Here is a 24,653-nt window from a genome sequence, read left to right on the forward strand (position 1 = left end):
GGCCAACTGTTCTCCACAGTTAGGTCAAACAAAACAAACAACAACAACAAAAAAGACTTGACTTATAAAAAGCAGGGATTGAGGCTCTTGGCAACCATGCCATTTCCAACAGACAAAGATGGTAAGAGTCCTGCACAAACCGCAGCATCTTGTCTGTAAAGGCGCATTCCCTGGCTTGAAATGATCTCCTTAGTGGAGGGGAATAGATAAATCTCAGAGGTCCTGTCTCCTTCCATGACTTCATGACCATATCGTTAGGATAGCTATTCAGTTATATAGACAACACATTGGGAAGCTATCTTCTAAATGAGAAGGGCACAGCTAAGGGACACTTACTTACCTGCCTTAATAACCCTATGAGGTCTGGAAAAACTTCTCAGTGTTAAGGCACTTGGCAAGGGTGAAGACCGCTCACTGGATCACAAGAACATAGCTCTTGTGGGCATGGTGGCTTGCCTATAATTCCAGTCCTTAGGAGGCAGTGACAATGGATCCTGGAGCAAGCTGGCTAGCCGGGCTAGCTATATTTTGAGCTCTGGATTCAATTACGAGACCATGTCTCAACATATAAGGGGAAGAGCAAAAGTCTTGGGTCTCTGCATGCATGCATGTTCGCACACACACTGGCACACATGATAACACAGATATCTATCCATATCTATATCATTTCAATCTATGTATAAAGGTCATAGGTGTAGTTTATTATTGCAGTCCTCAGCCTGAGAAAACCATAACCTATGTCAGCCCTTTCCTGAAAGTTTATTTCCAGCACATGCCTGTGAAGCACTAAGTGTCGTGAGAAGTGTCAAGAACCCAGCACTGATGCCCACGTTCTCTATCTCTCCTCTGTGTAACAAGGCACTTTCCATGGGGGGGGCATTTATTAATTAGGTATTTTTATTTCTCTTTCATGGGTCTCACCACAGAGTATGATATCAACTATTTTCATGGAAGGACTTCATTCCAAGAGAAAGTACTTTTGATTTATAATTCATTGTCAGGATTTTTAAAGAGTGTGCGTGTCTGTCTGTGTCTCTCTGTGTGTGTTTGTCTGCGTATCTGTGCACATGTGTGTGCGGTTACCTACAGAGACCAGAAGGGGTTATTGGACCCCTTAGAGCTGACGTTACAGGCATTTGTGGGATGTCTGATTCCAGTGCTGAGATCTGAGTTGGGGTCCTGTGATGGGGCAGTAGGCTCTCTTAACTGTTAACAGAGCTATCTCCAGCCCCAATTGTTTAATCATGAATGAACACTGGAGGTGTTCATGCATCACTGAGATGTGTCCTTTCCTCTCATCCCTACAGTTCTTGCTTTGACCAACTTATTAGTAAGGTTGTCCTTCTTCACCTGTCTCCTGGGCTCTCAACTTTAGAATGCTTGTCCATCCTTTTCCTTTTCACACTATGATCTTTACAAAATTTTGTCAGGAGCTGGGAATGTGGCTCAGTTGCTAGAGTTGCCTGGCATACATGAAACCCTGGGTTCAATGCCCATGAGAAACATGCATGTGGCACATGCTTGTATGTCAGCATTCTGGATATGGAGGCAGAAATATCAGGAGTTCATGTTCAAGGTTGTTCTCTGCTACACAGTGAGTTAGAGAGAAATCTGGGCTACAAAAGACCCTATCTTAAATTTTGTTGTTGTTGTTGTTAGGTGTGATGGCACATGTCTTTATCCTAGCACTTGGGAGGCAGAGGCTGGAGAGTCTCTGTGATTTCAATGCCAACTACATATGGAGTTCCAGGAAAGCCAAGGCTACATAGAGAGACCCTGTCTCAAAAAGAAACTATACATACATATATATAACATAACACACACACACGTTTATATGTGTGTGCCACTAAATACCAACCACACTTAAAGAGCAGAGAACTAAGTTCCCTCTCCTGAAAGAACAAATGTCTATGTAATTATTTGGAATTCTTCAATAGGAAAAATATCCGTCTTCCCATTTGCTTATAGACTTAGTCCTTTATTAATGTTAGGATGCACAGATATCTGCTTGATACTTTGAGAATACCTAAGAAAGCAACTTCTTTTTTGAGGCAGGGTCTCTCTTGTTTATACAGCCTACAAACTCCAGGCTAGTTAGGCCCCAAGCTCCAGGCAATGCTCCTTCCTGTCTCTGCCTCCCATCTTGCCGTGAGAGTGTGGGTCTGGGATTACAGACTCACACTACCGCATTTGACTTTGGGGTGTGTGGTTAGAAAAGGGTTTTTTGGTATACCAGGCTGGCCTCAAACTCAAATATCTGCCTGCCTCTGCCTCCTGAGTGCTGGGATTACAGGCATGTGCCACCACTGGGCAGCTGAATCTGACTTTCTTAAAAATTCGAGTTCAAGGGATTGAACTCAGGTAGCTAGGTTTGTGTGGTAAATACTTTTACCCACTGAGCCATCTGGTCAACGCTGAAATATTCTTGAATAAAATTATAGAAATTCAAACTAGGTTCATGATTGGCAAGGATCAAGCCATAGCTTTGAAAAGGTCAGTGTGAGCAGTCCTTATGGGGTCGCAAGTTCTGGATCTCGACTGTGCCCATGTCAGTTACCTGGTGTGAGATGATGCTCCAGCTTTGAGCAGTTTCTCTGCTGGAAGTTACTGGGGAAAGGTTACATGGGATCTCCTCATCCTATTTCTTAAAATGGCACACGAGCCCCTGCCTGTCCTGAAATACACAGTTTAATCTGGACCACAGAACATCTGCTTATGTGTTGAGGTAGGGAGTTTGTACCTTCTGCTCATTTTCTTTCCTTGTGAAAATAATGGCCATTTAAAGGCTTTCTTCATTAGACTTGCATTTCTCTCAGCACAGATAGTTCTGACACCATGGTATTTGATATGGACTGAGATAGCCCACTGGAAAGTTCATGTACAAGGTGACAAAAAAATTTGCGTGTTGCGATGGATATGAGAGAATGGTGGATTCCTCAAATAAAACACAGACAGAATAAACAGGTGGAGGCCTTGACTGAGGGCTTCGAAGCCTCCCTAATGCTGTGACCCTTTAATACCATTCCGCATGCTGTGCTGACCTCCCCTCCCCCGAACATGAAATTATTTCATTGCTGCTTCATAACTGTAATTTTGCTACTGTTATGAATATCTTACATGCAGGAGATCTGATATGCATCTCCCAAAGGGGTCTTGGCCCACAGATTTGGGGGACGGCCAGCTTGACCCATCTCTTCGCTCAGAATTACTGAGAGTCCTGGCCCGGTGTGACTGGTCTTAGGTTAAGGTAAAGTGGACAATGTGTTCTGTAATTCCTGTCCTGCCTCGGTTTCTTTTCCAGTCAGAGTATTTTTACAGTAAAAGGAAAATAAATCCTTTTTCCTCTTGCATGGCAGAAGGCTTGGATTTACCAGCTACCTGAGCTACCTTTCCTGTTGCTATGCTTAAAAAAGAAATTACCCAGAGAAAAGCAATTTAAAGGAGGGAGGGCTGATTCTCCATCGTGGTTTGTATGACCAGTCTGTCATGGCGGGCGTGTAAAGGCAGCAGGAGCTTGAAGGAGCAGTCTCAGCACACCCACAGGCAGCAAGCAGAGAGGGACCCACGTCAATGGACATAATCGAAGATAATGATGCCTCGCAGGAACTCCCAGAGGCCCGCTCCCCCGGTGAGTCTAGACTGTTAAGTCCATCGCATGCTAACCACCACACCATCACTGAAGAACCTGTTAGCATGCACCATAGAATGTGTTTTGCACAAATAAGACTTGAAAAGCAGAAGCAGAGCAGTGGCAATATGTAATGTTTTATGCCTAGAAGGTTCAAAGTAGGGCTCATGCAGTCACAGGGACAAAGTCGCCGAATAACCAACCAAATGATGACAGCAAAGTCTCACCTAGAGTGTGACAGCTGCTGCAGTGAGGACACCGATCGGAAAGAATAGGATTTAATAACTTGAGGCAGAAATGTGTGGAAAGACACTGGTGAGGCGGAGACAATTGAATTCTTAAATTTTATCTATTTACTTATTTGTGTGTGTGAGTACATGGAGAGTATGTGGAGGTCAGAGGGGAGCTCTGTAGAGTTGACTCTGTCCTTTCACCTTTGTATGAGTTCCAGGGGTCAAACTCAGGTTCAGCAGGCCCCTCTACCTGCTGAACCACCGCACTGCCCCACTGAATTCCTCAGTTCTGATGGGCTTACTTCACCGGAAGAAGTAACCACACCTCCCTTAGCTGTGTCCTCATTCCTGACTCACCCTCTCAGGTGCTGGCCTCCTGGGTTAGGCCAAAAAGAGCTGGTCTAATATTTCTTATAGAAATAGCCATGACCTCCCCAGTACAGGTTGTAGATGAGGTAATGCTGGTTTCCTGGGGGCCCACACTCTCTTCTCATTTTGTCTCTAGATCTAGAACCTGACTCAAGTTTCCACAGGCCTCTAGAGGTAAGCTTCACTGTACTCCCAAAGAAAACCTTGGATTTTCTCATTACGCAAAGATGATCTGGGGAGCTTGTATGGGAGCAGATTTAGTGTGGGATTATGGCAGAAGGAGTATAAAATTAGGTAAGGCCATGTTTATGGACACATAGGCCATTAGGCAGAAAGTTGAGGTTTAATGTAGTAACTCACAGAAAGAGGAGGAGGAGGAGGAGGAGGAGGAGGAGGAGGAGGAGGAGAAGAAGAAGAAGAAGAAGAAGAAGAAGAAGAAGAAGAAGAAGAAGAAGAAGAAGAAGAAGTGGGTGGCAGCAATGTGTGGGAAAGTGGCCAGTTGGGGATCTGGTGTGATGTCACACATCTTTAACCTCAGCATGCAGGAGGCGGAGGCAGGTGGATCTCTATCAGCGAAGGCTATCCTGCTCTACATGTTGAGTTCCAGGTCAGCCAGGGTTGCAGGGTGAGATGCTGTCTCTAAAAAAATGGCTCAAAGAGGTGGACCCAGAAGACGTGCCAATACTTAGACTAGTACTTTGGGTTAGTTCATTTGATTTTAAACAGTTTAAAATTCATTTAAATTTTTGAATATTTATTTCGTGTGTGTATGGACACACGTGCTACAGGGCACGTATGGAGGTCAGAGACTGGCTTGGAGGCGGTTCTCTCCTTCCACCAGGTGGTGCGCAGGGGTGGAACTCAGGTTGTCAGCATTGGCAGCAAGTACCTTGACCCGCTGGACCATCTTCCCAGCCTGATTTAGAGGGATACTTTAATATTGCACATGTAGCCAGGTAAAGTGACACGCTCTTAATCCCAGCACTCCGGAGGCAGAGGCAAGAATAGTGCTGTGAGTTCGAGGCCAGCCTGGTTTACGTAGTGAGTTCCAGGATGGTTAGGAAACCGCATAGTGAAGCCCTGTCTCAACAACAAGAACTTTCACATGCACTATAACATGTTGATGCACACTTTTTAGTGGGGAAGAGCGCTGACCGTTTCAGCCTCTTTTTTGACAACTTCGTAGAGGAATAGAATGTAATGTGTTTATGCTCACTGCCCTCTACTCCCCCTCCTATACCACGTCTCCATTTGTGCATACGTGTGTGTATGTGCGTGTGTGCATGCATGTATACATGTGTGTGTATACACATCTTGCACACTAGCCACAGCTGCTGTGTGATGGCCTTTCTTAGCACTCTGAGTCTCCATCCTCCTCCCACGGCTCTCCCGATGTTCTGTAGGGTACGGAAGTAGTGGTACCTGTGCCCCTCGGGGCTGCTGTGAGACAGACTTCCTAGGGAAGCACTCACATCCCCGAAGAGCAGCCATCGCTCTTCTGTGTGCTCGACCTTACTGTGGGAGCCACTGTCATTCATTTGGGAAGCATAAATGATACAACTAAATTCCAGAGTGGCAGGGACCAGGTGGCAGCCCCGAGCTGCTCAGTGGAGCAGAGAGCAAAGCAATGGCCAGAAATGGCCTGACTCAGAGGACGCTGGCTAATTAACCACGGTGTCCCCAGAAGGACACGGGAAGTCTACTAAATTCTCACTCCCTCTGTGTGGGCAGAAGCACTCCAGTGCTAATGAACAGACGCTACTTCGATGCTCGGCAACAGAACATCGTGGCCCCTCAAGCAATTCCAGGACTTGGCTTGGTTTCCAGACCCAGAGCTCCTTGAATAAAAAGAAGGCTAGGCCCTGCTGAGGAAGGACCAATTTGGTACATTACCGACCAGTTTTGCTGCTGATCTTTCTCCCATCCTTCCCCAAGGGGACCTCAGCCTTGTACGTTGGGGAAAAATCCAGGCACAATACTCATACCTTTGGGGCCCTACTGGATACCGGCTGCTTTTCACTAATGTTGATTCTGCACAATCCCAAACAGCATTGTGGCCCTTCAGTTAAAGTAGAGACTAATGAGGTCTGGTGATGAATAGTGTATCAGCCAGGGTCTGACTGATGGATCCCCAGATCTGTCCTGTGGTTATTTTCCCAGTTCAGAATATGTAATTGGAATAGACGTACTGAAGAGTTGGCAACATCCCCCTGCCGCTTCCCTGTCCTATGGAGTGAAAGTTCTTGGGGTGGAGAGGCATAGGCTACACTAAGCCACTTCCGCTACCTCCACCCGGGAAACGGTGAGCTGAGAACACCCAGCCCTTGGCGAGACTGCAGAGATGAGCGCACTGTCAGGGACCTCTCCTTTAACAGGGCTTTGGCCTGTGTAGAAGGTGGACAGTTGGTTATTGCAGGCACAGCCAAGTGGTGGCTCCAGTTGCACCTGCTGCGCCAGATGAGGTGTCTCTGCTTGAGGTTAGCTCACTCCTGATACCTGCTGTGCAGCTGTTCACCTGGCAAATGGCTCTTCCTGCACGTGTGTTGGTAATAACCATTGGAGGCAATTTTCTGTCACTTGGCAACTCCAGCAATACACCTTTACAGGCCCACCTCACAGCTGTATTAACGCTCCAGCTCAGAGCCATAGCTTAGTTTCCAGGGATCTTGATCGCCATCTCTTCCACACGATATTGATCACCCCTGTCCATCCCATTGATGGCATTATGCCAACTGGACCATGAGTAGGAGGTAGCCACCACTTTCGACTTGGTAAAGTCCTGGCATGTCAGAGGATGAGGAATAAGATCCGACCAAGATATCTCATTAGCTATTTTAAGAGTACAGTGGTACAGGACATGATGAGACAGCCCTTCTGAAATGTACCTATTCCCTTCCACCACCAAGAAAGCTCCTGTCCCCCCATCCCTGACGCCCTGATTACCAAGAAAGAAGTGCAATGCTTCATTGGCCTATGGACTACGGAGGCTGTTATTCCAGACCGTATTCCCAGTGACTTGGAAAGCTGTTGGTTTGCAGTGAGGTCCAGAATGCTGTTCACTCTGGCCTCCTTCTTGGCTTAGAAGAGCTAGTAACTACGAGAGAACTCAGTTCTTAGTGGCAGGGAGGGATGCTGTTTGGAGCCTTTGGCAGGCAGCTGTAGGTGAATCATCAGAGCCCCGTGGACTTTGGAGTCTCTGCTGATGACAATCTCCTTTGGGAGAGAACGATTGGCCTGCTGCTGGTCCACAACACTTGCCCACTATCCGTCAAGTTACCATGTATGCTAGTTAGGTTTTTTGTCAAGTTGACACAAACTAGGGGCATCTGGGAAGAGAAAACTTAACTGAGAAAATGCTTTGATCAGATTGAATGGTAGGCAAGGCTGTGGGATGATTTATTATTATTATTATTATTATTATTATTAATGATTGCTGTGGAAGGGTGCATCATCTTTGGGTGGTAACATTCCTGAGTAGCCGGTTCAGGGTTGGGCAACCCAGCAGGATGATTATTCCATGACGAAGCAAGCCTCATGGCCTCTGCCTCTAGGTGCCTTGAGTTCCCATCCTGGCTCTTCTCAGTGATGGGCTGTGGCATGGAAGTATAGCCAAGTTGCCTTTGGCCAGAATGTATGTATATATATAGATTTTTTTTTTAATCACAGAACTAGGAAGCAAACTTGAACATCATGTGACCTGAATGGCCCACCATGAATTAGATACTATCTGACCCCTTAAGCCAGTGTGTGGGGCATACACTTCAGTGATCCATGAGCAAATGCAAGTGGTATGAACCTAATCGGGCCTGAGCAGATCCTGAAGGCACAAGAAAGTTACATGAAGAAACGGTTCAAATATCCCTGTTCCTGCTAAAATGCCACCGGTCCACCAGCAAGCACCGTGGCCTCACGGTGACCAGCTGACAGAAAGAGAAGATGATGTCTGTCTTAAAGATCGTTCTGTATGTTGTGCAAACACAGTTGGGAAGTGGACACTTGTGGCATATAACGTCCCTGCACGCCCCTAGCCCCAGGGACATTTTGAAAGATCTTGGTGAAGGTGAATAATCACAGTGGGCAGAGCTTGAGGAAGCTCACCTGCTCGTACTTTCTGCTTGGAAAAAAAGAATGCCCAGGTGGGTGCCTGCATACCGACTCATGGGCTGCAGCATCGTGGGTGTTTTTTCTCAAGGGACGGGGATTGGAAAAACAATGGCAAAGGATGTGGCTAGAATCCTCCCTGTGGGCAAGGGACATGGACATTTGTGTCTCGTGTAAAGACAGATGTGACCCCAGGATGGCGTGCTCCATCCCAACTCTGTCAGAACACAGTGGCTGGGTCCTCTCTCTTTGGGTTGGTTTGTTCTTTCTTGACTTCTGGTCTTATCTCTCAAGAGGCTCTGTGAACTAATAGCAGATGATCATGCAGGAACTTAAACATAAAAACCTTTAACTTGCCAAATATATAAAAGAAACCTTGCAAAACAACAACAAAAACCTAGTTTTGGGGGTGGGGATGGGAAGAGGTAACACCAGCAACGGAAACCTTTGTAAGGAGCGGGTAGGATGGCCTGCCACATGGACAGTCTTCCCCTTTGACCTCTGCTCAGTGGGCCTATGAAAAATGTATTCAGTGAAAGGATGGAGGGTACCCACTTGGCAACATGACTTCCACCCACTAAGGCTGACCCGGCTGCAGCTGCTGCTGAGCAGAGATCAACACTGAGTCGGACCATCCAGATCAACACTGAGTCCGACCATCCACTGGGTCGACCAGCCAGTGGCCTGGTGGCAGCTTGACTATACTGGACCACCCCTTCAAGGGAGGGGCAACACCATGACCTTACTGGAGCTGATTCTTACTGTGGCTATGGATTTGCCTTTTGTGCATGTAATGCTTCTCCTAAAGTACCATCGGTGGACTGGCAGAATGCCTTTTCCAGTCATGGGAGACCATACAGCTTGACCAAGGAACTTTTCACAGGCAAAGAGGTAGGACAGTGGGCCCACTCTCAGAGCCCACTGGTCTCTGCTTCAAGCCTGAAGTATCTGGCTTGATTGAACAATGGAGTGGACTTTTAAAGACACAGATAGTGCACCAAGTAGGTGGCAACAGCCTGGAAGGCCGGGTAGTGTCCTCCAGAGTAATTATGCTGTCAATCAGAGTCCGGTATATGGTACCATGTCTTCCTCAGCCAGAAGTTAAGAGGTGGAAATGGGAATGGCAGAATGAGCATCTTCCCTGGTGACTCAGTACCCATTTGTGCCCTTTTGTTTTCTGCTGGCTCAGACGTTGTTTCTGAAGTGGAGGGAGTGCTTCCCCCAGGAGACAGGGCACCAGCATTCTTCACACGTCAAGGGTCATATACCCAACTCCCTGTGCGGTTTCTCCAAATCCCTTCAAATGGCCATCCAGCCATCCAGACGGCTTCTGCTCATAGTGGTGGCTATCTTGGGAACTATGTTCTCACCCTCATCTGCATGGCACACAGTGGGGGCGACGGAGCCCACTGATGGTCAAGCTGCCGGCTTTGGGCACAGGGATGTGCCCACACCAAGTTTATCACCTGCTCGGTAGAAGGTGAGACACAGAACTGGGAACGTTTTTTAGCCTTGTATAGCTTAGGACAGTGTATTCCTTCCCACTCCCCACTCCCCTGGTAGGCCATAGGGCCAAGCACCATTAAAATTCCGGTCCCAAACCTCAGCCAGGCCCTGAACATATGTTTCATCCTGAAAGGAACAATGGAGCCTCCGAGCTTAATTAAGACCCCACAAAAAGGCATTGGCTGGACAAGCCTCATTCTCTGCCATCAGCTCCTTTCTCGCTCACCCCACCCCCACCCTTCTGTTTGCCTCTGAGGGAGGAAGGGATGAAAGGCTGGCTCTGCCACCTCCTGGCCCTTCTTTCCTCACAACCTGATTTCAGCGGATGGAGGGACGCAAAACAGGGCTCTCACTCTAAGAGAATACGGTACTTCAGCTTCTGAGCCACTTATGAGTGACCACAGCCTGAGAACATGGATTCAGGTTGCCCCAGAGAAGATGTTCCAAGTTTTTACAGTTATAGAACAACAAAAAAACAGAGTTACAGGGGTTGGGGATTTAGCTCAGTGGTAGAGCACTTGCCTAGCAAGCACAAGGCCCTGGGTTCCATCCTCAGCTCTGGAAAACAAACAAACAAACAAACAAAACAGAGTTATAGATCAAGGAATTTTTCAAATCCATTGTTGAAACCAGGAGGTTACAGTAAAGTGAGGTGATCTCTGAGATAGGTGCCAATGCTGTCGTGTGACCTTCTCAGCTTTTGGGTGGGTGGAAGCTACTGCTTGTTAATACACTCCCGAAAGTTTTCCCTGGTATCCACAAGGATGTTCGGTCAGACACTGAGGTGAGCAACGAGTGACTATTAAGGGGGACTAAAGATTGCCCAAGATAATTTGGATCTGGATCTGTAACATTCCAACTCTCTACAATCACAAAATTCTAATGACTCAATCAAACTTGTAGAGTCTTTAATATAGACATGACCCTCTCCCCCCCCACCAAGAACTTCAGTTCACATCTCTGTCCATTCTTTTGAGCCCTGGAACAGGGAAGGAGCCACCTTAGTTCCTGGGGCCAGTCAGCTCCAGGCCTAGCTACACAAGCAAGCAGCTGAAGGGGACCTGCGCGCTTCCTGCCTCTGTTACAATGAGTTCTGGAACTCTAGGGAGGCTGGAGGGTGAGCTTCATCCAAGCCTTGATGTAGCCTGGACTTGGGTGGTAACGTATGAAGAAAGGGGGCTGCCCCGACTATAGGGTGTAGCCCTAGCTCTGAGAGTTGCTTGTGTCCCAGAGTCAAGTTTACTGCCTTGTGAAGGCTCCTGGAAGGCTGGCATAGCACAGCACTTAAGAGACTTTTGTGTGGAAGCAATGCACAGATCTGAACTTCCTTAACACAGCTCCTGCCCTGATTATAGCATGTTATACCAATCCTCACACAAAGGTCATTGTGCCGGTTTTAAAGAGGAACTACCCAGACACACAGAGAGTAAGGAAACAAGGTCAAACAGCAAGAAGGTGGGAGCTGGAGAGTGCAAATCTAAACTCCCTGGCCCCTGAAGCTGTCCTGACCAGAAGCACTTCCTGCTAAACTGACTCCTCCCTGCTCCTGCATCTTCCTCCTTTCCCATGACAAAGGGGATGTCCATAGGACTCGAAGCAGGTCAAAAAATAGCACCCTGCCAGACCTCGAGGCCCCCGCCTGCCAGGTAGGCTTCTTGTTAGTGTGGTCCTGCCTTCTTGGCCTAGAGCTCATCACTACATTTGCTGTAATAATTTCTTTGGTTCAAAACCAAACCAAACCAAACCACAAAAGCTTTTGCTGGACGTGGAGAGCTGCCCAGCAGTTAAGAGCACTTGCTGCTCTTATACAGAACTAGAATTTATCTCTGAGCACCCTCATCCAGCAATTCCTAAATGCCTGTAGCCCCAGCTCTGGGGAATCTGGTGCCCTCTGCTGGCCTATATAGGCAACTGCACACACACACACACACACACACACACCCTTATGAAATAATAATTTAAAACCTTTTTAAAAGATGTTTTAACATATCACGGGCTCATGCTGTGAATACTTGGGCCCAGCTGGGCTATCTTGGGAGTGAGCGCCATGTGGAGAAAGTTGGTCCCTGCATGCATTCTTTGTTCCTTTGAGGGCTGTACCGGTTTTGCAGTCACCTCTTTGCCTCTCTGCTTCCTGTCTGCTTATGAGGTGACCAGCTCCCCTCTCCCGCACACTCTGTCACTGTGGTGTTCTTGCCAAGCACATACTTTTAACTATCACCATCTCTCCAGTCTTTATGACTGCACAGTATTACATCTAATCACTCAGGACAATCTTCTCATGTATTTTACTTTGATGGGCTTTTAAATTGCTTTCCAGTTTCCATTACGAAAAACACACTTGTATATACGATGTGGCACATATGAGCATTCACGCCTGGGTCCTACATCATAAAGAACACAGATACTCACTGTCATGGTTTGAATGTGAAATGCCTCCCATAGGCTCTTGGTTTAACACTCCGTCCCCAGCTGGCGGTGCTGTTTTGAGAGGCTGTGGATCCTTTAAGAGATGGGACCTAGTTTGAGGTAACTTGGGCTTGGGACTTGAGGGTTTTTCCTCAGTCCCACTTCCTGTCCCTGACTCTTTGTTTCCTGGTTGGAGCCTTATAAGAAGAGAGGCTCTGGTCACAAGGATGGAGTCCCAGCCGCCATGCCTTCTCTGCTGTGAGCCAAAATAAATGCTCCTCTCTGATTTTGCCTCCTTCAGTTATATTATCACAGGGATGCAGAAAGGAACAGTTCCTATGCCGTTCCTATTGGTTCTCCAGAGTGGTGTGTACTGGGCTCGCACGCCCACCAGAGGCTTATAGGACCACTCCTTGCCGCCCAGGATTGCCAGGACGTGCTATTGTCACACGCTCTACTCTCAGTCCACCTGGTGACTCACAATGTTCCAACTTGTTCCATTGAGCACACTTTTAGGCTTTACTGGTCATTTAGATTTCTTTTATAATATGCCTGATGAAATCTTTTGCCCATGTTTTAGCTTCGCTGCTTCTGTTATTCATTTGCAGATACTAGTACAACCCTTTCTTCCTTCTAGATGTCAGATTTGCTGCTGCTGGCTATCTGTTCTAGTTTCGTTTCTGTGATAAAATACTCTAACTAAAAAATATGCCGGGTGGTAGCACACGCCTTTAATCCTAGCATTCAGGACTCAGAGGCAGCGGATCTCTGTGAGTTCGAGGCCTCTGCCTCCCCGAGTGCTGGGATTGCACGCACGGTGCCTGCTCTCTCAGTGCCAGGCTGTCTCCATTCTCACCACAGCAGAGTCAGAGGGCTGTGAGAGAGCGAGTTCCCTCCTTCCTCCGTGTGGGCTTAAGGTCCTCAGGCTTCGGGGAAGGAGACACACTTGTCCTGTCTCTTTCCTTCCCTCCACTCTCTCTTCCCTTTCTCTGCCTTTCCACCCTTCCTTTCTCCTCCTCCCTACACCTGGACTCACTATGAGGCCAACAGTTAATTTGATTACCCTCTCCCCAGGGAAGGCTGCTACAAATTGGTTGAGACCATCCTGTGATCCCTAAGGAGCTTGGAGGTCTCGAAGGGCGGGCGGGGCTGGGTCCTTCTCTAGGGGCGCTGCAGGGTCGCGAGGGCAGATTTAAGCAGAGTTTACCTGTGGGCTCAGCTTGTGCCTACACCTCCTCTCCAGCGTCCCCGACTTTTCCCCATCCCAATCCTCAACCCCTTCATCTCTTCCCTCCTTCCTCTCTTCCTCATTCTTCCTCCTCCTCCCTCCCTCCCCTTGCAGTCTAGCTGCCACTTTTCCTCCTTTCCTCTTCCCCTTTTCTCTTCTCTTTTCTCTCCCTCCCCTTCTCCCCTCCCCCGCACCCCGCAGCTGCAGTTCCCCCTGCAGCCGGCAGAGGGGGCCCCGTGCCCGGCCTCGCCCCTGCGGCGCGCGCTTCCTGTGAGGTCAGGTGGGAGGAAGCGGCCGCCCGTGGACGCCGAGGCCAGCGAACCGTGCGCGCAGGTGGGTGTTGGCGCCGGGTCCGGGTCCTCGTCCCTCCCCACCGCCGCGGGGACTGGAGCCACGCCTGGCCGAGATGCTGCGGCGGCGCGGGTGGCCCAGCCTGCGGGATGACAAAGCAGGGGCCGCAGCGCGGAACCGTGACCCTGCCGGTCCACGCCGCGCTCCTCCCCGGGCCCACCTTGCCTCGGTGCCCCGGCGCGCAGAGCGGCCGGAGGAGCACCGAGGCGTTCCTCGGGCGGCTGTGCCCGGACCACTGTCACACTTGGGGGCTGCAGAGCTGGGGTTGTCCAGCGTTGCACTTGCAGCCTCTATTCCGAATGGCAGGAGCGCTGGGCCCTTTCCTTTAGCACTGATGCTCCCTATAGGCAGGGGGCAGGGGTGGGTGGGGGCGTGCCCCCAGCTGCGGAGGTCCGCCCTTCCCAGCTTGGTGGCCCCAGGTTCTGCCACCAGGGACTTGGATAGCTCCTGACGCTCGCTCTTTTGGCAGTGCTTGGGAACCGCACCCTAATCCCTTCAGTTTTTCTTTTCGTTTCTTTAGTTAGCACACAAAATACCGCCTTTCCCCTTGTTTCTTTTGTCGAGGCAGGGTTTCACCAAACAGGTTGGCCAGAAACATCGGACTGCCCTTTAACCCCTGACCCTCCAGCTCCACCTGCTGGAGTCCTGATGGTGGATTACAGGTGTGCACCAGCTGGCCAGGCCTTTGGGGCTCTCCCTCCCTCCTCTCCTTCCCTCTTTTCTTTCCTCCCCTCCTCCTTCCTTCTTTCCTCCTTCCTCCCTTGCATTATTTCCAGATAAGCACCTGCTGAGCGTGGGTCACCGCAGGACCACCGCTGACAAACATCCCCTCCCAGTTATCCGCACCAGGCCCTTGGAGGCCAGGGGAGAGAAGGAGACCAGGAGGGCTACTGGTGACGCACGGCCTCTGAGGAAACACGCGGCGTCCGCTCACTGCAGGTACAGCCCGGAAGGAAGTCACAGCGCCTAGGAGGATGGTGAGGATCCTGGCCAATGGGGAGATCGTGCAGGATGATGACCCCCGAGTGAGGAGTACCGCCCCGCAGAGAAGTAGCGGTGCTCGGCAGGTAGGCAGGCATCCGTCCCGAAGAGAGGGGTAGCAGCTGGCCCCAACCGCCAGAAGTCCCTCAAACCGGCCGCTTTATCTTCCGTGGTGGTGGTTCTCAGCCGCCCTAATGTGATGGTCCTCGTGGTGTAGTGACCCCATTGCTACTTCATCACCGTGATTTCGCTACTGTTGCGAATCGTAATGTAAATATCTGTGTTTTCTGATAGGCTCAGGTGACCCCTGTGAAAGGGTCATTTGACTCCCAAATGGGCGCGACCCACTGGCTGAGAACCAATGTTCTATAGTCTGCTGCTCTCTCCACAGAGGGTCTAGCAGAGTAAGGAAGGACTTACTGTCTGGCTCCTACCTTCTGGGGGAGGGGGAGCCTTAAGGCAAGAGCTCGCTCTCCTTTTGGTGGGATTTGCAAACTGAAGCCAGCATCACAAGAACTTGGGGTAGAGATAAGCTGAGAGAAGATGAGCTCAGAGAGAAGATGAGCGGCTGGCTTCACAATGTTTTATGGAGAGGATGCTGACCTCAGGGTACCCACTGTGCGCGCATCACTCTGCATCACTCCTGTCCTCTCCGCATATTCCAGGATGGCCACAGGGGAGGGCAGGGCCCAGCCTGGAGTCTCCTGGCTGGTGCCTCAATACCAGGGAAGCTTTCCTCTGGACTCATTTGTCTGTCTTCACTTCCAGGGGTTTTTCAGCAGAGGTCACGGTGCACCTCCCGGGGGTCCTGGACCCCGGCAGCAGCAGGCAGGTGCCGGACTGGGTGCTGCCCAGTCGCCCTTCAGTGACCTGAACCGGCAGTTGGTGAACATGGGCTTCCCCCAATGGCATCTTGGGAACCACGTGGTGGAGCCCGTGACCTCCATCCTCCTGCTTTTCCTGCTCATGATGCTCGGGGTTCGTGGGCTCCTGCTGGTGGGCCTGGTTTACCTGGTGTCCCACCTGAGCCAGCGGTGACCTCTGGGGGGACTCATGAGGGTGGGAGTGCTCAGTAGGACTGGCTAGGCTTTCGGGTGAGAACAAGCATGGGGGAGGGAGCGTGATCATGCAGGAGACTGTGAGTGTGGATTTCTCCATTGTGTTAAGCAGGAGGCAGAGGGACTCTCTGGGCCAGCGTTGCTGAGAAATAGAGAGTACTGTGGTTTTCTTGGAATGGTTTTAGGGGCATAGGACCTCCATTACAAAGCACAAGCCAGGGTAAGAAAGGCTTATGTTGTATCCTCCCGGAACACAAGTCCTCACCAGGAGCAAGCCTGGGGCTCGGAGCAGCTGGGAATTACCCAGCGTTTTATAACATTCCTTTGTTTTAATGGTGTCCTTTTTTTTTTTTAATTGGGTATTACATTCTGTTTATTGTGACATTTTCTTTTCTGTCCTTTTTTTTCTTTCTCTTTTTTTTTTTTCCCCCTGAGACAGGGTCTCACTGTATAGCCTTGGCTGGCCTGGAACTCACTATGTAGAACAGGCTAGCCTTGAACTCACAGAGATCCGCCTGCCTCTGCCTCCCAAGCACTGGGACCAAAGGTGCGTGATAGCATGGCCAACTATTGTGATATTTTCAATAAATAAATCCGAGTCCTTTTAAGAAGCTGGTGAATGATTCACACTGCACGGTCTGGAAGACCAAAAAGGCTGGTGGGGACGGTTGGTTTTGGGGAGGAGGTGGCAGGGGCCTGTGACCTTAGTGGTTTCCCGGATTTTCTCAGTAGGAAGGGGGCTCAGGGATGAGGCGCAGACCTAGACCCCTGGCCTAGTGCTGAGGGAAGCGCTAAACCCTGACACTCCAAACGCCAAGGTCAGCTTTGGGGGAGGGGTCCTTTGGCCAGAATGACTGGGAGGGATTAGAAGATGGGGTAGATATTTGGGATCTTTCCTGCTGGGGGGCTCAGGGGCTGCCTGGTTTCCCACCACCACCAGCAGCTCTCAAAAGCCCTGGCCATAGTGAGCTGTTCTTAGCAGGTGTCATGATGAGGTAGCCCTCTTTCTTTGGTGGGAGAGAGGGGTTGACACAGGGTTTCTCTGTGTAGCCCTGGCTGTCCTGCAACTAGCTCTGTAGACCAGGCTGTCCTTGCACTCCAAGATCCGCCTGTTTCCACTGGAAGTAAAGGTGTGTGCCACCACTGCCCAGTGGCTCTTGAATTCTCGAGCCTTCACAGAGACTGCCTGTGAGAAGCAATAGGTTCAGGTCTGATGGGCTCAGGATGTTGGTTCCAGAAGAGTGCAGCCTGAAGAGTGCAGCTCCCCGCCTTGGTACCAGGAACCTCACCATCTCAGGTCCCTAGGGTGGCTGTGTGTGCCCCTATGGAGAACAGCACAGAGATGCTTCTCTTCTCCCTCAGTCCCTGTGTCCACTGTTCCCCTGCGGCTGGGAGCCTGGCGTCAGGGTGGAACTTCTTTACCACAGGTTTCCGGAGCCTTCATTTCTGGACCCGAGGGGAGAGGCCAGGGGCGTTTGTGGTGGAAGAGGAGTGCAGCTGCTTGGAAGCTCAGCTGTTCACAGGGACACGTATGCCTTGGCAGGCCTGCCTCCTCACCTCCCCATCCACAGCAGACTCCCTGCCCTGCATCTCTCTCCCCAGAGCCACCTTGTCCCTTGGGGCTCTGGGTCCACTTGTTCCATACATGGAATGCCTTAAGGGATATGAATTAGGTCCTCCTGTGACACATCGGAGCTTTACAGTTGAAAAGCCTTTGTAGGAATGTAGTCTCCCTTTCTAAAGTTCAGTTTCTTTTCTAAGAGTCCACACCCTATGAAGAGAATCCAGAGGCTCGTTCAAGACAAGGCTTGGGTCCATATGAGGGCCCCAGACTCTCACTTCCAGGTGGGGGCCTGAGGAGCTGGCAGTAGCAGCAGACTGCAGTTGAGGACATAAGGCAGAGGGTATTGGGGCTGGAGGTGTCCTGGCTCTTTGTCCTTGGGCTCTGGGCTCATTGGGAGAGCCAATGGCCTGTAGATCCATGTTTTGAAAGTTGTGTCATAGCGCCACCTGGTGGGAATTCTGGGCATGAGCATGGCCCCCTTCCAGAGAGATTCCTGGTGGCAAGCGCCCACAATTTTATCCTAATCCACATTTACTGCGGCTTCACTCTGGTCTGAGTCGTGTGTCAGAGAGAGTTATAAGCCTCTTGTCATTTCCTCTTTCATAAGCGGGATGCAGGATCAGGAGAGGAAGTATGACCAGACACCCAGAAGCTGTGCTTTGGGGAGGCGACAGGCGTGTGGTCTCCTCTGGTTTTTGGTACACGGAATCAGAGGCTGAGGTGCCTGGGGGCCATGGGAGGAGGATGAGTCATGGCCTCTCTTTGTGGCACTCCACAGTCTTGGTTATGTCTAGCCCACATTTCTGCCGTCCCATGAGGTGACCTGTTGGGGGCTGAGGGGCCTTGGTTTCTTTCTAGGTCTGTGTGCCCTGTAAGTGGGGGTGGCCAGATCTAGCCCAGCACATCCAGAAAATTTCCACCTCTCACACTCTCCCAGCTTTGCTCAGGGGCCCAGTGCCCTGCTTTTAATCAGTGAGACATGGGTGACGTGGCTGTCACTTCCCGGCACCGTCACTTGTCCTTTGCATGAGGCCAGTCTGGCCAATCCACTGCTTGCTCACCTTGCATCTTAGGCAGGGTATGTCCTGCAGAAGGCGGGAGAACAGATCTCCTGCGGCCGTTGCTGGGCCCGGTAAGAAGTGTGTAAGCAGACATGTAGTGATGACACAGACTAGAGGTTTAAATCTGACCATTGCCAGGCACACTGCAGCAGAAGCTGCCTACTGTCGGGGATACTTAGAGTGCAATTTGCTTTTGAAATTCTGGTAGGAAAAAAAAAGAAAGAAAAAGAAAAATGCCTGGTTACTACCCGTCAGTGTATTGCTGTTAAGAAATTGGTCAGGAGCTGCAGAAATGTCTCAGGCAGGTAACTGCTTCACAAGTGTGAGGAGCTGGGTTTGACCTCCCTCCCCAATGCACACACAGAGCCCCACGTGGTGGTGCACGTATGTAATCCCACGCTGGGAGAGAGAGACAGACAGGTTCCTGGGGCACCTGGCCAGCCAGCTTAGCCTCCCTGGCAAGTCCCAGACTGGTGAGGGACCCTGGCTCAAAAACAGATGTGGGCGGCTCTTGGGGAAGGACATCTGAGTTGGCCTCTGCATCCCTGTGTGGGTGCGCATGCACAATCACACATGTGCTCACACACACCTGTGCAGGCACACGTCACCCCTCAGCCCCGCCCCCACATACTCACAAAGACTGTAAAAGCCTCTTGAATTTCTTGGGGAATTTCTGGGGAACCATCTGGTTCCGAGACAGTGGCTAAAACCTGGAAACTCTTCAAGGGACCGATGGAGCACAGGTCCGGGAGGAGCGTGGAGGCTCGCCTCCACATTTTCACCCATTGCTACTGTTCCGTTAGTAAACCAGGACTCAAAGGTGCCAGAGCAGTTGTCTGCGCCGTCTTAATTAGTCAGAGGTCGATCTAAAGCCAGATCCCTCGGAGGCCGACTCTAAAGCATCACAGTCGGGGTGAGCTGAGGCTGGACTTGAGGGGTGTCTGGTGTGGAGGCTGGGTCTCCTGGCTCAGAGCCCCTCTCTCAGGCTGTCCTTCACTGCTGGGTTCATCGGCTGTATCTTCTTTGGCTGTGTCTGCAGACAGCACTGGAGATTGGTCCCAGCTCGACACCCAGATTCATCTCTAGCTTGATTTATCCAGTAATTCTTCTGACTTCTGCCAATTCCTTCCACTCGGGTGAATTTGACCAAAACCTGGCAAGACTCCCCCCACTCAGGTTCCTTCTGGCTAGTGAGGAGATGGTCTGTTCCTTACTAATTTTAGGCGTGGAGTTCAGAGCTTTTGGGGGACAAAGGAACTAAGAAACTACAGTTCTTAAAGCAGGATGAATGTCCCCTATGTCTTCATAAAAGCCAAGAGTGGACAATGCAGTTCTCAGGGATGATGGCCCTTCTTGCCCATCAGCTTTGCCTCATAGTCCAGAATGGCTGCAAACATACCAGCCATCATGCCCTTATTACCAGCAGGAAGGAAGGAAGGAAGGCAAAGATAATTCTCTAACCACTCAGGTCCACTCTTTCCTGGTCACGTGCTCCTTTGGCAGCTTTGCTGTGAGTTTATGAGTTTGGCGTCTATCTCCCGACTCCCCTTTAGACCAGAAGCTCCATGAAGTATGGCGTCTAAACTGCCTTCTCCATCCAGTCCTGCTGTCTAGTGCAATGCTTTGCACACCGTAGGTGCTCAGTAGACGGAGAACAGCCAGGCTTGTGCTGTATACACGCTTCTGGTGGGGAAGAAGTTGGAGTGTCCTCTACATTGAGCCCACAATGGTTAGTATGTTGCTATGGACCAGGCCGATGGGATAAATTGCCAGCAAGGGGTGTGGGGGTTCCTTTAGAGGGCCTGTACCAAGGCGAGGGCCTGTACCAAGGCGTGCCCCTGAGAACTTAACGCTACAGGGCAGATCTAGTGTAAGGTTTATTGGGGGAGGGGAGAGCAAAAGGCATCTCAGAGTGGGGACATGGAGGAGAGATACAGGCAGACAGGGAGCTAGAGGGAACAAGACAGACACACGAGAGAGCAGAGGGGGCAGGAAGAGGTACGGGAGGAAGCAGACACTGGGGTGGCAGGGGGCCCTTTTATCCACAGACACCCGGTGCACCGGGCAGCCGCTGGTGATGATGTAAGCAGCTGCAAAGCTGATGGGCAAGAAGGGCCATCATCCCTGAGAACTGCATTGTCCACTCTTGGCTTTTATGAAGACATAGGGACATTCATCCTGCTTTAAGAACTGTAGTTTCTTAGTTCCTTTGTCCCCCAAAAGCTCTGAACTCCACGCCTAAAATTAGTAAGGAAAAGACCATCTCCTCACTAGCCAGGGCCCTGGGAGCAGGCCAGTGGGCTCATCTGTTTGCTAACGCAGGCTTCATCCTGAAAAGATGGAGAGTGTGGCCCTGTTTAATTTCCAAAAGCCTGAGAGGCAGTCTGGCTGTGCTCAGCTGGTGGGAAGGTGGAGCAATGGGGTTGTCGTGCCAGGTGGGAAAGCTGGGCCATGAATTTGGCCCTCCAGCCCTTCAGTGTCTAGCACCGGATAGCACTGTTCCCTGGACAGCCAGCCTCAGGAATGGCCATATCCCTGTATTCTGAGCGGCTGTTCACTGTGGAGCCCTTTCTGTGTCTGGGGGTGATGAGGCCAGTGTCCACAGGACAAGTTCTGGTCCCAGCTCACCTCCTCTGACATATGTCTAGTGCTGGGCCTAGCTCCTGCCTCTGGGCTAATGGAAGGTGGTGGGGTCCTACCGCAGCCAGATTGCCTTAAATCACACACAGGCTGAGGGACATGGGGTGCTGTGTTTCCAGGGTGTTCTCTCTCTGGAAAAGCTATGTTCTATCACAGAGCTCATTTGGTCCCCAGGACGCCAGAGGGTGACTGGAGACCGGTTCTAGTCTCACCCCTGCTTGAAGAGGTAGGTTTGTCTGAAACAGCTGGGACAGACCGATTCTAGCCGTCGCTGCCTTGCTTCCAGAGACCACCAGCAGATGGCGCCAAGTACCCAGTTGCTACTTAACGTCTAGAAAAAATAGGCAGCCAGCTGGTGTCTGAGAGTAATTGGGGGATGAGCTTGTACCTGTGTGTGAGCACCCAGGGTTAAATGGGGACTTGAGGGTCCCAGATAGGGTTATTCTAATTCCAGATCTGAGTGTACCGTCAGTGTAACAACACTACAGTATGGCTCATGTTTAGTGAGTGGCCTAGAGAGATGGAATACAGCAATAATGGCAATATGGTGGCACCTGGCAACAACCTCTCATCCTTCTTCTCAGCCTCTTCATCTCTTTCATCCCAGCTTCTGGCACAACCCCTCGTTCCTCACACAGCTTCAGAGAGACTGCCTAGGGCTTGAACCTTCCTTTCCCCCCTCCTCGTTCCTCTTCTTTCTTCCATATTTCTCCTGCCCTCTTCCCCACCCTCTTCCCTTCCTTCCTTTCCCCACACCTTTCTCTACTCTAGTCCCCAACAGCGCCTATCTCCAGGGGCCCTGTAGGTCTGGCTCCACCCCCCAATACCTCATCTGCAGTGTGGCAAACCAATACCAGAAGGTTTCCAGGATGTGGTTTCCATGGCAACCACGCATCTCCTGCCTCTTGATGTTCAGCCCTGGGCAGGTTGCCGTGGAGACTCTCACCTCATTGAGGAATGATTTGTGGTGGGGTTTTTTTTTTGTTTTTGTTTTTGTTTTTTTTCCTATATTTCAACACCTTCTTCTTAGGGGCGCTGGGGCACAGATGGATCTTTCTCACAGTAAACCTGGACACCTCTCCCAAAGAATTCCCAGCCATGATGTCCCCAAAGTGTTTTGTTAACACAAGGTTTTCCTAGTAACATCTCCTCTTACAGTGTTACTGCAGCTTTAGGGTCCGAGCCGGCACACTGGCAGTCCCAATAAGCTGGCCTAGCCACCCATCCTCCATAGACTGATTACAGAGAAATGAAAGTAGGGAAAAGGGATGTGCACAGTGAAGCCACACTGAAAGATAACAGATAAGAGGTCCTGTGACCCCCTCACGTCCACACTTGGAGTGATAACATGTTGTTTCCGGTAAAACAGAGCGCTAGGAAGGAGTGTGCATGGTCGAGTGGTCCTGGCCGGGGTGTGTGGTCCTGTCCATCACTGGCCCACGCTTGTTTCTGCACCGGTCTCTTCTGCAGAGTGAGCTGAAACTGTGCAGTTGCTCCTGGGGGCCGGGTTCCTCCTCTGGCTACACCATGCTTCAGCCTTTTCCTTTTCCGGCACGAAGCTCCCAGGGAAGTTCTCATTTCTTTGTTAAGTGATTTGTATAGTCTGCTAGCCAAGGGAGGGACACTGTCTCTCTTCACAGTATCTTTGTTCTGCCAGGGTTTGTGCAACGCTGTGCACGAAGCATCTTCGATGGCTGCCCGGGTGAGTGGCCACAGAGAAACGGGTCAGAGCAGATCCACTTTCCCTCCTTTCTACCCATAATGTCCTTTGGCTCAGTGCATGAAACAATCAGATACAACCTGGAGTGTGTCTGTCATTTTCTTGGGGAGCCAGGGTGGCTTTAGCGAGAAGGTGGGCATGGGGAAGAGAAGGAAGCAACCTCAGGCCGAGGAGAGGTGCTAGGAAAGGGGAACATGTTGGCAGAGCACCCCCAAAGGGAGAGGTAGGGGTGCTAGAAAGCTAAGTCTTGGCGGGAGAGTCAGTCCCCAGTGCTGTGTCTTTTATAAATCACCCAGCAGTGCAAACCCAAACCAGACCTCTTCTCTCCCTGCCAAGCAGGGAATGTGTTTGTGGACATGAAAACATATTAAGTGCATGGCAGCCCCCTGTCCCCCAAGTTGAAGCCATTACAATAATGAATGAAGGCAGGAGTATCATTAAAGATTCCTTTCTCCCTCTTCTGCCAGATAGCTCTGTCAAGGGGAGAGGGAACATGTGCCACTGCAGACAGAAGGAGGGGGCTCGGAGAGGGGTGAGGCCCCCCAGAGCTGAACAGCTGAACACAAAGGACTCCAGTAGGAAGGGCTGGAGGCCATGGGGAGGGGCTGGTGGGGGGCCAGGAGAGCTTGCTGGACTCCCAGGGACTGTGGTCCATTTCCCTCACTGCTTTACACAGCATGAAGGTCTCCATCACCATGGAAACAGCCCTGCAGGCTAGGAAAGGATATTAGTGCTGGCTCTTGAGTTCTTAGTGAGCATGTGACACAGTAGACTTCCTGCCGTCCTGTCCCCCCTTCCCTTAGATTTCCAGGTGAGCTGGATCAACTAGAACGCCGAAAGTCTATCGGTGGTCCAGGATTCCAGCCTAAAACCAGCTCACACAGAGCCATCCCCATCCTGAGGACCAGCTTTGAGGACCAGCCAGAAAGGAAGTTCATCATCTGAGCCACACAGAGGGGGGTTGGGGACTTAGTGAAGGCATCCAGCCTTCAAACAACTTTCATTTTGCCTTGCTTTGATACCTGGGCGATTTCTCTTTCCCTCCTTCTCTGCCTCCCTCCTTCCCTCTCTCCCTACCTCTTTTCTTTCTCCTTCTTCATTCTCTTTCTTATTCCTTTGGCCAGTCTGCTTTCCAGCTTCATTTCATATTTGTAAGAATAATTTATATAATATGCCATGTTTCCTGAGTGACATTTTCCAGGCCTCTCTCTCTTCTACACTCTCCAGGCAGTGGTCCTTGATGGCTTCAGGAATGCAGGCCTCTCCATTGCTTGGTGGGTGTGTCACTCAGCTCTCTCTGTTTGAGTGAGAAAACCACCTCACAGGAGGAAATGGTAACTTAGCTCATGGTTTCAGCCATGGCTGCTCAGCTTGCTGCTGCTTGGCTTGCTGATTTGGGCCTATGGCAGAAAAGGAATGTGGTGTGATCAGGAGGCCAGGCCTCATGGTTGCTGGTAAGTAGGAAGAGAGACAGGGAGGGGATCCCTGTATCCCACTGACTCAGCTTCCTTCCAGTAGGCCCCAATTCCTGAAGGTTTTCTAGACAGGGGACCAAACTTTAACACCTGGGCCTTTGAGGGACACACCAGACCCTAACTCTGAATGGAATGTGAAATGACCACTTTTTCCTTTCTACTTTCTCCCACCTTCCTGCCCTTAGAAAAAGGAAGGCCACCACGAGGCCTCCTGAAGCTGTTCTGAAAGTCTAAGGGGAAAGCTCTTACCTCCCTCCCTCCCTGTCTGCTTTCTTGGTGAGCAGACTGGTTGGACAGTAGGCGGGACCCAGAGCAGCCTCGAAGGAGTG

At 50.6% G+C, this 24,653-nt stretch overlaps 1 protein-coding gene across 5 annotated transcripts; it reads left to right on the forward strand.

The window, feature by feature from the left end:
- Positions 1–13,683: 13,683 nt before the first annotated feature.
- Fam241b (family with sequence similarity 241 member B) lies at positions 13,684–16,475 on the forward strand. Of its 5 annotated transcripts, none has more exons than XM_021662729.2 (4): positions 13,684–13,807; positions 14,394–14,487; positions 14,765–14,892; positions 15,575–16,475. In XM_021662729.2, the coding sequence occupies exons 3-4, from the start codon at positions 14,800–14,802 to the stop codon at positions 15,842–15,844; spliced, it is 363 nt and encodes a 120-aa protein (XP_021518404.1). In that variant the 5' UTR covers positions 13,684–13,807; positions 14,394–14,487; positions 14,765–14,799; the 3' UTR covers positions 15,845–16,475. The 5 variants fall into 5 exon arrangements, with proteins under 5 accessions (XP_021518404.1, XP_021518402.1, XP_060225455.1 ...); XM_021662727.2 differs by having other exon boundaries at positions 13,685–13,807; positions 14,602–14,892; XM_060369472.1 differs by having other exon boundaries at positions 13,685–13,807; positions 14,662–14,892.
- The last annotated feature ends 8,178 nt before the right edge of the window (positions 16,476–24,653 follow it).

The sequence above is a fragment of the Meriones unguiculatus genome, chromosome 16 (genome assembly GCF_030254825.1).
Source record: "Meriones unguiculatus strain TT.TT164.6M chromosome 16, Bangor_MerUng_6.1, whole genome shotgun sequence".
In the NCBI taxonomy this organism is placed as follows: Eukaryota; Metazoa; Chordata; class Mammalia; order Rodentia; family Muridae; genus Meriones; species Meriones unguiculatus.